This window comes from Thalia democratica, chromosome 2 (genome assembly GCF_965202585.1).
Source record: "Thalia democratica chromosome 2, ktThaDemo2.hap1.1, whole genome shotgun sequence".
NCBI lineage: Eukaryota > Metazoa > Chordata > Thaliacea > Salpida > Salpidae > Thalia > Thalia democratica.
Window position 1 is genome coordinate 49675082 of NC_139166.1, and position 14412 is coordinate 49689493.

The following is a 14412-nucleotide window of genomic DNA, read 5'->3' on the forward strand; positions in this document are numbered from 1 at the left end:
TACAGGTGGATTTTGATAGTATACCGTTCTTTTTAACATTACAAACAACTTGTAGAAAGCTGATTCAAAAAAAAATGTCAAAATAAATAAAATAACTACAGGGTTGCCACTTTACCTGGAAAAACCTTGAAAAACCTGGAATTTGACAATTTAGGCAAAAATAACCTAGAAAAACTGGAATTTGAGAAATTAAAAAAAAAACCTGGAATTTTGAACAAAAATCACTGGAAAAACCTGGAATTTTAACAATTTTCACATGTTCAGTAGTAAAAGTTTGATTAGACTCAAAAAATCTATCATATGAATAAAAAAAATTTGTCATCATTAAATTTTTTTTATCAAAAAACATATTTAAAGTAGCTTTACATTATCTTTATAATGTTTTTATACTATTTAACACAGTTTCTTTCCTTTGACTTAACTTAAAACTAAAAATAGACCCAAAAATGTGTACTTGTAAAAACCTAAAAGAAATTCGGAAAACCTGGAAACATTTTTGAAAAAACAAGTGGCAACCCTGTAACTAGTAAGAATCAAGAAATCAGTTTAATTTAATTTATTCATAATATATTAAAGTTTAGACTAAAAATTTTTTTAAGTAATTTAAGTTTTAATATAAATGCTCAAAAACTGTAGGAGGAGATAGATTTTTAGTGGAACACTCTAATTTTACCTTTTATGCTTGGTCCTTCTGTAAAGAGCTTCTTGAACTCTTGAACTTCGATAACTTATATCTCAAAAGTTAATTTGAATTCAAACAAGTAATAAAAAACTTGTTACTTAGTTTTTAAAGTAACAAATAAGACTAAACTCTAAAGAAAATGTTTAACCCATATGTCCTTGTAGTATTACAGTATCTTTTCAATAACTTAGAACTTATAAAAGCATTTTTTCAAACTCAAACTTAACTTTCAACTAAAAAGGGACAAAAAAGTACTGTTGAAACCTAGAAGTAAATCTGAATACCAGAAATAAATTTCTAAGAAAACAGTAACCACCCTATAACTTAGTGTTTATAGAATCAACCATTACCATACTTATTAAATACTACTAAGAATTTATTACAAATCGCTGCCTGTTTATAAGTGTTTTTGGCCTAATAAGTTACAAGTAGATGTTTATTAGTTTTATATTACTATTAGAAGTCTCTTATTTCAGTGTTGTTGTTTTTAATTTTATGATCATTTTAAGAATACTTAAATTTAATACATTTTAAGAATACTAGATATTTGTTAAAATAGATATTTGTTAAATTATTTTTATGTAAAGTTTATTAGACATTTGTTAAATTTTCTTCAAAATCTATTTGTACATTAAAAGGTATGGTTTCTTCTTAAGTAGATATTTACATTGCCCTAAGTTTTTACAACAATTATAGTTATAAAAATTAGCAATCATAATTGAGCTACAACTGGAAGTACTAAAAATTTAATTAAGCACATACCAAGAAAACTTAGAGCTATTATTAAAGTATAGTATGATTTACAGTTTTTGTTTTATACTCATGTTTGTTTTTGTTGATATATATAAAGGTGGATTATATAAACAAAACATACATCCCATTCAGAAAACCAAATTCGGATATCCTTTACGTAAACAACAAATCAAACCACCCTAACCAAATATTAAAACAATTACCTATAACTATTAACAAAAGACTAAACAATTTATCAAGTAACAAAGAATAATTTAACCGTATAAAACATAGTTATCAATCAGCACTAAAATCCGCCAACTACAAATTCAACCTAACATACCAAAAAGCAAATGAAAAAACAACAAAAAAGCAAAGAAAAAGAAAAATTATTTATTTCAACCCACCTTTTTCCCTAGCTGTAGCAACTAAAATAGGCAAAGAATTCTTAAACCTGGTAAATAAACACTTTGACACAAACCACCCATATCACAAAATCTTTAACAGGAACACACTCAAAATTTTTTATAGCTGTATGGAAAATTTTAAAACAAAAATTCTTAAACACAATAACAAAATATTAAACAACCTAAACTTCAAACAACAAGAAAAAATCTGCAACTGCAGGAAAGAAAAATGCCCGTTAAACAATAATTTCCTATCAAAAAATATAATCTACCAAGCAACTATAAAAACAGAAGATATAACATAATTTTACGTAGGTTCCACTAGTACAACATTTAAAAACAGATATAGCAACCATAAAGCAAGCTTTACTAACAAATTAAAAAGACACAATACCGAATTATCAAACTAAATTTGGAAGTTAAAAGACGCAAAAAAAGACTATAATTTAAAATGGGAAATACTCTGCAGAACCAAAACAAAACCGAAAAACAATAAAACATGCCATTTATGTTGCTTGGAAAAGTACAAAATTGAAAAAATTGAAAAATATTTATCATTAAATAAAAGAAAAGAAAGGCAGCAACCCTGCCTCCATAATCAAAACATGTATTTTAAAAGAACAAAAACCACTAAATATAACAAAAAAATAACAACAAAATAAATCCAAAAACAAGAACAAACAAAGCAAAAATAAGTTGACTTGTACATAAGTTGTTTTTATAATAGGCTAACTAAAATTTAACAATTTTAGTGGAAACGTCACAATGTGTTTTTTTGTGTGATTCTTTAAAAATTTTACTTTGTTCTTTATTTCGTTTTGAGGATATGCACAAATCATTGAAACTAAGTAAACAATTTGAAAATTAGTTTTTTTTTATTATAAATATAATATAAAGATGGATATATGTATTTCTTTTTCACAGCATTTTTACCACTTCTCCCTTTTTACTTTATTATGAAACTTTATATTGCATTTTTTGTGGTTGTTCTTGTAAAAAGAGCAACAAGAAAAATGTGAACATGATTGTAAAAATTGAAATCTAAGATGAGGAGACAGTGTGGTGCACATGGTAGACTATGGTTTCCATAGTCAATATTGGTAGAAATGGGTATAAAAAAGATTTGAATAATTATTTGGTAGAATGTCAAGTTGAACAAAATTGCTCCAAGTTGACACTTGAAAAAATGAATTTAAAAATTGAGGCTTAAAAAATGAGCGTAGAAAATGATTTTAGTTTCTTGAATAAGGACCTATGAAAATAGACTAACAGAAACAGTTTAATCAAAAAATATTTATTTAATTATAAGTTAGTTAGTACAAGTAAAATAAATGGGTTGCCATACACTTAGATAAAATTTTTGAAAATCTCAGGTTAGTTTAAATTAAAAAAAACTCAGGATGAGTCAAGTTTTGTTAAAGAACTTTATTTTTTTAATTTTAAAAGGTTTATTAAAAGTATTTTATAGAATATAAAAAAATCAGGATAACCCATGACATTTTAAAAGGTCATTCAAGAATTTTTTTTTACTCAAAGAGTAGTGACCTTTAAATAAGCTGCATCACAGTTATTTTTAGTGAAACAATTTTAGTTTTATTGTAAGTTATAGTGTTTATACTTTGCATAATGTATTTTTTGTTTAACATGCACACTTATTTTAAACAAAATTTGAACTTTTTGGCCGCTTTCAAAATTTTACTGTAACATTTTGTTATAATTTTGTTTTCAAAAAAAGTGTTTAAAAAAATCAATGATATCTTTAAAGATAAGTGGTGGCATAATTTTTTTTGTTTAAAAATATTAGTATAAAAAGTTATTTTAAGCCCAGAAAAATTGTTCCTTTTTCAACCTGCCGACTCCATTAAGTCCATTTAGATTTTCTTATATAAGTCATACAGGGTACTAGTAATTTATTTTAGTTAAGATGAGTTCTACACAGAATACATACCAACGTTTGTATGGCACATCACTAGGTCAATCCTATTTAAGTATAAATGGTTCCAGACTGTCAACTTACTTGCAAGTACTGCTCAGTTATGAGTCAAATAGGCTAAAACTTTAAAAAAGGGGACAAAACTTAGATATACTTGGAAAAATCAAGCTTCTGAAATTGTTGACAAAAATGTAACAGAACATTATAAAAAGTCTAGTATTGATGTGAAAAGTTTTGGTGCGTTTTGTTATGAGTTTGAAAAGGTACTAAAAAATCACAAATCATTAGTCAAAGGTAGTAAAAAAGGCAAAGGAAACGATTTAAACAAAACCATGCCCTTATGCCCAAAAAATACTGAATAAATAATGAAAAAAAGCTGGAACAACCTTTTCTATCTCGAGAAGAAATAAGCATCATCAATACAAACTTGCAGTTTCTTAAAAGCATGAAAACTGACAGTGTAAGCTAGTTATAGCTCTTTAGACAAAGAACACATCATTAAATTGAGAAACGCAGGTGGAAGGCAAGCAAGGAATGTTTACAACTATCTTACTCATCAGTGATGCAAAGTAAAGAAACTTCTGCCATCCCCCTTGTTGATTCTTGCAGTTCAGATTTGGAAGTGGCATCAATTTACAAAAATTTCCTAATAAACATTCGCACATGAGTACCAAAATTCAAATAGGGCATTGTTGAAAGAATAGTTAAGGGCATAGGGGGTCCAACATTTTTTTAACTTAAAATAACATTGGGTTTTATATAAAAGCTTGAAGTACAAACTACAAGTTTTTATAGAATTGAAAAATCTTATATAGCTTTTGAGATATTGTAATTTTTATAAAAAAGTTTCCGATCCAAAAATATGGATTGCAAATTTTCCGGAGTCAATTTTCTCGGAAATTGAAAAAATCACTAAAAATCTATCATCTCCTTCAATTTTTAAGCTAGAGACCTCAAGCTTTTAGGAAACATTCCTTTTATAGTTTAACAGACTTTGAATGTTGGAATAAAAAAAAAATTAGATAAAAAAAACAATAAAAAAGTTGTTTTTTTTTATTAAAAATTTTATTTTTTAAACTTGAAAAAATTCCTGCATTAATCCTTTTAAAATTTAATAATACACTTTCTGTGAAAATTTGAAGAAGATTGCTTAAAAAATGAAGGAGGAGATAGATTTTTAGTGAAATTGTCTTTTTTTGCGTTTTGGATCTTGCAAAAAATATTCAAATACCATAAGCTTTAGTTGGCTAACAGCTAGGAAGCTTTTTTTTGTGTTGCTTTATTATATAATTTACCATGCTCAAAAAATTCCACCAAGCTCTACTACAAAATTTTAACTTTTGAGGGGCATTGTCGTGCACCCTAAATTATACATTGTTAATAAACTTAATCTTTGACAAACAAATAAATTTTAAACTATGTAATTAAACACTTTTTTGAGTACCTTTTTATAAACTACACCATCTATATTATGAGTACATAGAAAAGTAAACTGCAGTTTTTATTGTATGTTAAATTTATCACAGTAATGTATCTTTTTAGTTTTTTAATTTAATTTCAAAAAGTTAACCACATAGACATCAACATGGTGTTATCAGATCTTGGAAAAAGAATTAACCAGGCTATTAAAAAATTGAGTAATGCCACCATAATAGATGAAGAGGTAATTATTGCTTTATTTATTTATATTCGGAAAACTAAGTTAAAAATTATTTAGTATGAGTTATTAAGTACTTTCAAACTTTGATTGAAAACAGTCAATTGAGAATTAGTTTTAACTCAAAATAAAACTGGTTTTACTCATTTTGTTACAGTTTAAACTAATTGAGTCTATTTATTGTTTCTTAATTACAGTTCATTTTAATATATGTTTTATTTTATACTATACTACTTTAGTAATAAATTACAATTGTATCATAGGTTTTGAAGGACATGTTGACTGACATATCAAAGGCACTTCTTTTTGCAGATGTGGAAGTAAAACTTGTCCAAAAGCTTCGTGAAAATGTCAGAAAGTCCATAAACTTTGATGAAATGGGTTCAGGTTTAAACAAAAGAAGAATGATTCAGTCTGCAGTTTTTAAAGAACTTGTTAATGTTAGCAGCTTTTTTTTGTATGTACTAAAATTTTATTAATTATTAGTTGTATTTGTTTTTGTATCCAACACAAAAAAATGGTTGTATTAAAAATTACAAAATTTAAATATCATGTGAAAACGAAAACAAATTAAATTGAAAAATTGTTTAACAAAAGTTTTTAGATATTTACAAGTACAACTTTTTATACTTTCTTATGATTAAATCTTTTTTGAAAAATCCTGCAAATGTTGGTTTTAGTAAAAATAAGTCTTAAAGATAAATTAAACTTTCTAGCTTGTTGATCCTGGAATTAAGCCATGGCAACCAAAAAAAGGTAGACCAAATGTAATTATGTTTGTAGGTCTTCAAGGTAGCGGTAAAACCACAACTTGTTCAAAGGTATGATTTTATTTGTATATTCTTTTAATCAATTTTTACACATAATTTTTTTTTTACTTTTAATAAGTGGCTTTTTAATGATTTTTTTAAGTAAAATAAGTTTTTTAAATCAATGTTCTTCTCTTGTTTCTCTAAATTACCAATCTTAATTATACTAATGTATTACATTGCATGCTCAATTTTTTTCAAAACATAAAGTATTAAAAAAAAATTTTTTATGCGTTTGAAGATTCTATTTTTATATACTGTGGAAAACACTTGGTCCGATACAACATATTGCACTGTTAAAATTGCTGTTATTTTTATTAGATGGCGTACTACTATCAGAAAAAGAGCTGGAAAACAGCACTTGTTTGTGCAGATACATTTCGTGCTGGCGCTTTTGAACAAATTAAACAAAATGCTACCAAAGCTAAAATCCCTTTCTATGGTAATTTTTATACCTTGTTTATAATGTTAACTTGTTGAGTAAGGGCTAGGGAATCCAACATTTTTTTACTAAAAGTAACATTGGCTCTTGTATGAAAGTTTCAAGTAAAAAATACAATCTAGTTTTTTAAAATTAAAAAAAAACTATCTAACTTTTTAGATATCATAATTTTTGTAAACAGTTTCTGATACAAATGTATGGATTGTAAATTTTTTGGGATCAGTTGTCTCAAAAATTTAAGAAATCACAAAAAATCTATTTTCTCCTTGATTTTTTGAGCTAGAGACCTCAAACTTATAGGAAACCTTCTATTTACAGTTTTAAAGACTTAAAATCTTGCAATTTTAAAAATATTAAGAAATAAAAATTTTATATAAAAAACAAAAAAAAGGTGTTTTTTTTAATAAAAATTTTATTTTTCAATATTTAAAAATCGCAACATTTTAAATTTTTTAACTATAAAAGGAACGTTTCCTAAAAGTTTAAAAAAAATTGGTTAAAAAATTAAGGAGAAAATAGATTTTAAAGAAAAAGACTTTTTTATGCGTTTTTGGTTTACGCCTTCCATTAGGAACCTATTGAGGTCACCGACTTTGATGGCTTATATCTCAAAAACTATTTTATTTTTTTTAAGCGGTTAAAAATGTCTGATAGCTTAGATAAAACTCTATAAAATAAGATCAACTTGTAAAAATCAAGGTGGACTTCCCTATGCCCTTATAACTATTTACATTAGTAATTTTTACCAGATTTAAAAATATATTTTTTACAAAAAATAAGTTTGAAGTATGTAAAAAGGTTGAGATGCTGGCAATAAATACGTTACTGAAATGTTAGGTAACCAATTTATTATTGATCCGGCTGAAATCGCAAGAGAAGGTATTGAAAAGTTTAAGGAAGAAAAGTTCGAGATCATCATTGTTGACACCAGTGGTAGGCACAAGCAACAAGATGACCTCTTTGAAGAAATGCTTCAAGTCTACAACAGTGTTGTAAGTTTTTGTTAGCTTACTATAAAAAAGTTTATTTTTGTAAAATATTCGAACTGTACTAGTATTTTAAACTTATACAATACAGTTTGAACTGAAATTTTTTGACTTTTTTAGTTTATTATTAAAAAATAAAAATGTTTAAATTAAAAAAATATAATAAAATCTAAGGATTTCTAAAATAATTTCAAGTCATAGTAAACATAAAAAATATATTTGTAACATAAAAGATATTAAACATTTTTTTTATACTTTTTTTGTGGGTACTTATAAAAATAAAATTAGATTCAAGTCTTCATATATTTATACTTGTTTAGTTTTTCTATCTCAATTCTGCAAAGCTGTAATTTAAAAATTGATATAGTTTTGTTCTCAATCTTACTTATGAAGTTATTCAGGGTTGCCACTTTACCTGGAAACCTGGAAAAACTTGGAATTTGACAATTTAGGCAAAAATAGCCTGGAAAAATATGGAATTTGAGAAATTTTGAAAAAAACCTGAAAAAACCTGGAATTTGATCAAAAAACCTGTAAAAACCTGGAATTTTTAATAATTTTAACAATTTCAGTACTAAAATTTCAATTTGACACAAAAAGTCTACCATATAAATAAGATTTTTTTGTCATGATCAAAAATTTTTCATTTAAAAACACATTTAAAACATTACAGCATCTTTTAAATGTTTTTGTACTATTTAACACAGTTTCTTTTATAGAAATTAACTTAAGACTAAAAATAGACCCAAAAATGTTTACTTTTAAAAACCTGGAAGAAATTTGGAAAACCTGGAAAAATTTTTGAAAAAACAAGTGGCAACCCTGAACACATTTAAAGTAACTTTCAGTATCTTTTCAATGTTTTTATACTTTTTAACACAATTTCTTACATTAAACTTAACTTAAAACTAAAAATACACCCAATAATGTGTATTTTTAAAAACCTGGAATTTTTTTTTTAAATGAGTGGCAACCCTGAGTTATTTCTTTTAGATAATATTACCTTATGTAACATTAACAGAAACCAGACAATGTAGTCTTCGTTATGGACGCAACTATTGGACAGTCTTGTAAGGCACAAGCAGAAGCTTTTAAACGTTTGTTTACTACTTTCTAATAACTTAAGTGCTATCAGTAATAATTTAAAACCGACCTTTTTAAACGAGTTTTTGAAATAAAGTGAAAACTATAGATTTAAAAGATAAAGGCCTAGTTTCAATGAGTTTATTTATGTTTTTACAAACAGAGACGATTCCGGTCGGTTCAGTCATCATCACGAAGTTGGACGGACACGCCAAGGGAGGTGGAGCGTTGTCAGCGGTTGCAGCAACTCAGGCACCCATTATTTTCATCGGTACCGGAGAAAACTTGGACGCCTTTGAGCAATTCAAAACGAAAGCTTTTATAAAAAAGCTTCTCAGTTAGTCCACTGGTTTTAATACTTTGCTAAATAACTAAAGTTTTTTTTTTACAAGTATTCTAGAAAAGTCTTGATTATAGATTACATAAAACAGACACTATTTTACGCGTGTTTTTGGCTTGGTGCATAAAGCATCATATATTTTTATGTTTCTCTACTTTGTCGATAATGATGTTATACATGCTAATGATTATGCATAGTTCTCACTGTATCTGTTTACTGAAAATTTAATTTTCTTAACATCTCTGTTAAGCGGTTGTAATTTCACTTTCCATTATACCTCAAGCTTAATATTACTTATTTAAACAGACATGGGTGACATCGAGGGATTGATTGACAAAGTGAACGAGCTGAAGCTGGATGAGAACCAGGAACTGATGGACAAATTGAAGCAGGGACAGTTCACGTTGCGCGACATGTATGAACAGTTTTCCAACATCATGAAAATGGGCCCTTTCAGCCAAATTATGGTTAATAGTTTTTTATTCGAAATGTCATAAAGACCTTTTTCTCTAGTTTATAAATTAAAAACATCTAATTTACAATACTTCATAATGATAAATAAGGAAAATGATTGCAATATAAACGAAGCTCTCGTTGTGCTGTAAGATAAACGAATTTAAAAGATAACGAATTTTACTAAAATGTAATAAAAAAAACTAGAATTCAGATAAATGTATAAATTCTAAGTCAACATTTCTTTTTTTATTACTTTTACAGCAACCTTTTTAAAATTTCAGAGTATTAAGGCCATAGGGGGGTCCACTTTGTTTTTTACTACTTGATCTTATTTTGTAGAATTTAATCTGAGCTATCAGACACTTTTAACCGCTTAAAAAAACTCAAAGTAAATTTTGAGATATAAGCGATCAAAGAAAGGGCTTCAATAGGTTCCTTATGGAAGGCGAAAACTAAAAATGCGAAAAAAGACTATTTCACTAAAAATCTATCTCCTCCTTCATTTTTTGAGTAATCTTTCTCAAATTTTTACAGAATGTGTATCATTAAACTTTAAAGAGATCTATTGAAGAATTTTTTTTAATTTTGAGTAAAAAAAAAATTATTGTCAAAAAACTACCTTTTTTTTTTTTTTTTTGTGGATAAAATTTTTATTTTTCAAAATTTCAAAAATTCCAACATTCAGATTCTTCAAAATATTAAAAAGAACATTTCCTGAAAATTTAAAGTCTCTAGGTCAAAAAATAAAGGAGGAGATAGGTTTTTAGTGAATTTTAAAATTTCCGAGAAAATTGACCCCGAAAAATTTGCGGTCCATACGTTTATATTGAAAAAATTTTACAAAAAGTTAAATATCTCAAAAGTTAAATGATATTTTTGAATTCTATAAAAACTGGCTTATAGTTTGTACTTAAAGCTTTCATATAAAAGCCAAAGTTAATTTTAGTAAAAAAAAATGTTGGACCCCCCTATGGCCTTAATTTAGAATAGTGTAGTTTTACTTGGTTCTCAGGTTTAGTTTTTCGAAATGAAACCTTTAAAATTTATAAAAAGTTTTTATAGAAAACTGTTAAATACTTATAGTTATTAACAAAAGCTATAATTGAATTGTTTTATACTAAATATTTATTTAATGTTAATTTATTTTATTGATTAATTTCCTTTTTATTGAATTGGTAAAAAAAAATTGGAAGGTAAAAACCGTTTTCAGCTCAAAAAAGTATTAAAACTAAAGTTATAAAACGTGTAAACAAAGTATGTTTTATTAATTTGTGTTATTGTGCTTATTCAACTTCATTCCTTAACAATATACTATCAGGGAATGATACCTGGTTTCAACGACTTCATGACAAAAGGAACTGAAAAAGACTCCCAGGATCGCCTCAAGCAACTCATGACTATCATGGACAGTATGACTGATGAAGGTTGTTTTGATTAATTATTTGCTATCACGTAACTTTCGTACTTCAAACAGCTAAAGTAAATGACACTTTATTTGATTTTTTTTTAAGAAGCTGTTTCAAAACTTTGTTTAATAATATTAAAAGTATGCAACAAAAGTTGATTAAATTTTACAAAAAATAATGTTAATAGGAAATTAACATTTCGAATGTTCCATTTCAAATATGTCTATTCTTAATTTTCAAGTTATAATTGTAAATATAAAATTGTTATGTATTGTTACAATATATATTACAAATTATGTTTTAATTGTGCAAGTCAAAGTTAAGCAGTTCGTAAATTTTTAATTTACAACTAAAAACAACAATCTTATTCAATTTTTACGAATTCAAATTATCGCAATTGACAAACCATTTCAGAGTTGGACCACAAAGACGGTGCAAAATTTTTGACGAAATGTCCTTCTCGCATATCTCGCATCGCCCGAGGTTCCGGTGTTCCACCAATCAGAGTTCAGGAACTTCTCAGTCAACATGGCAAGTTTGCTCAGGTTGGTTTTGTTATCTTCACTTTATAAGTTTTTTTCACGATTCTAGGTACTAGTGACGACACTGATATTTTTGTTAAGGGGTGTGGAAGTATTTAAAATACACCTTAAATTGATATTTAAAAAACTATTATAAATTAAATTAATGTTATAAAAATACTATAATTACAACAAATCGTTTGTAAACAAAATGTTATTCAAAAAATAATTAACAGTTTTATGATGTAATAATAAGTTTTTTTTGGTAAGCTTAACCTTAGTTTAAAAAGACTCCGTTTAAATTTTAGATGGTGAAGAAAATGGGCGGAATGAAAGGAATGTTCAAGCCGGGAAGTATGGAGAAGAACACCAACCCCGCGCAAATGATGAAAATGAACCGAGACATCGCCAAAATGATGGACCCCAGCGTTTTACACAGAATGGGTTTGTTTATCATTACTAATGTTCGCTAACTGTATAACCTACGAACTTTTGATGGTTTTTATAAAACAATTAAAATGTGGAATAAGTCCTTGCTGTGAAAAAATGTAATTAATTAAATTAAATATTTAGATAAATTTATTTAAAGTTTAACTTCAAAGTAAAGTTGTAATGTATTCTAAGAGTCTAATTTTTCATAGGCTTCACTCAAAGTTTTTTAAAATGACTTATGAATAACGCATAAAAAGTATATATATTTTTAAATTGTTATATTTACTTGTGTTAGTTAGATTGCCTTTCTTATAAATACGTTTATGCTGACTAAATAAAATCCTGTCTTTATTTAATTAACTAGATTTTTTTTGAATAATAAAACTTAAGTATAGGTAATTCAAAAAGAGCTACTAAATGAAGTTCAGAATTAAAACAGGGTTGCCACATACTAAACCAGGCTATTTTAGATTTAAAAAAATCTCAGGCATGTTTTATTTTTTTTTGCAAAATTCAAGCTAGATTTTTAACTTAAACAAATGTTTTTATTTCTTAAAAATAATTTTATTATTCTAGTTTATAAGTCTGTGATATTATTATAATTTTTTAAGTGTTGATTAAATTTTAAATTAAAAAAAAGTTACTACTATAGATATACTTCAATTTTCTTATCAACACAGGCTTACTCAAGCTAGTATAAAGTAGCTCTGACTAAATTTTGGTCAGAAGCTGGATTTTTTGCATGTAAGAGTGGCAACCCTGCTATGATTTTATTTTGTAATTTTTAGTTTACATGAAGCAAAAAAAGTTTTTTTCAACTACTTGTATAAAATTTTTGCAGTATTTAGTTCTATCAAGCTAATTTTAACTGATTATTCGCAGGTGGAATGTCCGGAATACAAAACTTAATGAAGCAGTTTTCGCAAGGCGGAGGAATGGGTGGCATGGGCAAATAGTTAACACATAACTATTCCATATATTATCAATATGGTTATGTTTACCAACTCGCCCATTTTAATCATATTTCAATGTGCAGTAGTGGGAAATTTAACGTTGGTAGGTTTTGTACTATGTAGGTTCTTTTCATTTTGGTGAACTTTTTTTCTGATTTATTTTTCACTACATAATATTTTAAACTGTTTCTTTTCTTGATTATAAAATAAGACGGAGTGTGTTCTATTTACAGAAGTTTCATAATAACATCTTAATAAAAAAAATTGGTATTGATTCGAGAGCTTACTTTAAATTTACTATTTAAATTATTTGACGTGCTTTTTTGAGTTAACGGTTTTTAAAAAATGTAAATTATACTTTTTCTCAGTTTTAAGTTTTTGCTCTTTAAAGTACATATTAAATTAGTGTATTCTTACGAACTAAAAGATACAGTAAATAAAATGACAACTAGTTAAATTTATAGATAATTAATAAACTTTTACTTATACAGAATCTCAACTTTATATAATTTTTTTTTATACATTACTATCGTTTGTTTTAATTTTTTTTTCAGTGACCGTGTAATAAAAGTATATCTTGTGTTGATATCTGTATATTTAAAAATGCATAAATTTTTCGAATGAGAAGCTGCTACTATACTAATGTTTCGTTTGAATAAAAATCTTCAACACTAAGTGGATAAGTATTATTACTTATAACGAAAACATTTTTTCTAGCCTGTTTGCAAATTTGATAAGTTTTAAAACATTATTATAAAAACAGTAATTTATATTTTACGAACTTTAAACTAAAAAAAAATTATAAATTGTAACTACAATGGTCAATTATTTAAATTTGATTACTTTTTACAATTAATTTTACCTGTAATTAAGTAAAGCTTTAAGTTGTTGTACTATTGAATATTATTCTAAAGTCTAAGTAGAGAAATTTTATATATAGTAAAATAACAAATAATTGAAACAATGAATTACAGTAACTGTTCTAATAAACAAATGATAAAATTTTTTGATATTATTTAACAGGACTGCCACAAGGCCAGGAAAGTCAGGCAAAACTAAAAAAATGACAAAAGCTTTCAAATGGTAAAAAAATAATTAAAAATCCTTTAAAATCAGATTAAAATTGCAAAACTTTCCTAGAAGTTTACAAAATTACTCAATTTGCAATGCCTTCATCTATCAAAGATTAATGAAATATCCTTTATAAAACTGCAAAATTTACTAGTAAAATATTAAACCTCTTCTCTACTTGAACAAGCAGTTTTCGTATGATTTTTAGTATTGATGATCTGTGGCAAGGACACTTCCATAGTAAAACTGTGATATATACACAAAACTTTATGTTGCGGAATTTTAGAATCAAAGTGTTTTTAAGTTGGAAAATACAAGTATTTTGCTGATAGAGCTGTTTATTGCAAATACACCAAACATACACAATTTGTTCAAGTTCTGACAATTCAAATTTCAACAATTCAAATTCCGATAATTCAAACTCAACAATTCAAATTTGGATAATTCAAATTTGGACAATTCAAATTCGGACAACTCAAATTCCGAGACAACTCAAATTCCG

At 26.3% G+C, this 14412-nt stretch overlaps 1 protein-coding gene across 1 annotated transcript; it reads left to right on the plus strand.

The window, feature by feature from the left end:
* The first annotated feature begins 5279 nt into the window (after nt 1–5279).
* On the plus strand, nt 5280–13425 carry LOC145829873 (signal recognition particle subunit SRP54-like). The gene is made up of 12 exons (XM_082937749.1): nt 5280–5417; nt 5675–5851; nt 6128–6232; nt 6542–6662; nt 7500–7654; nt 8670–8745; nt 8895–9068; nt 9378–9538; nt 10846–10951; nt 11348–11478; nt 11763–11898; nt 12769–13425. The coding sequence occupies exons 1-12, from the start codon at nt 5340–5342 to the stop codon at nt 12840–12842; spliced, it is 1494 nt and encodes a 497-aa protein (XP_082793875.1). The 5' UTR covers nt 5280–5339; the 3' UTR covers nt 12843–13425.
* Nucleotides 13426–14412: the final 987 nt, after the last annotated feature.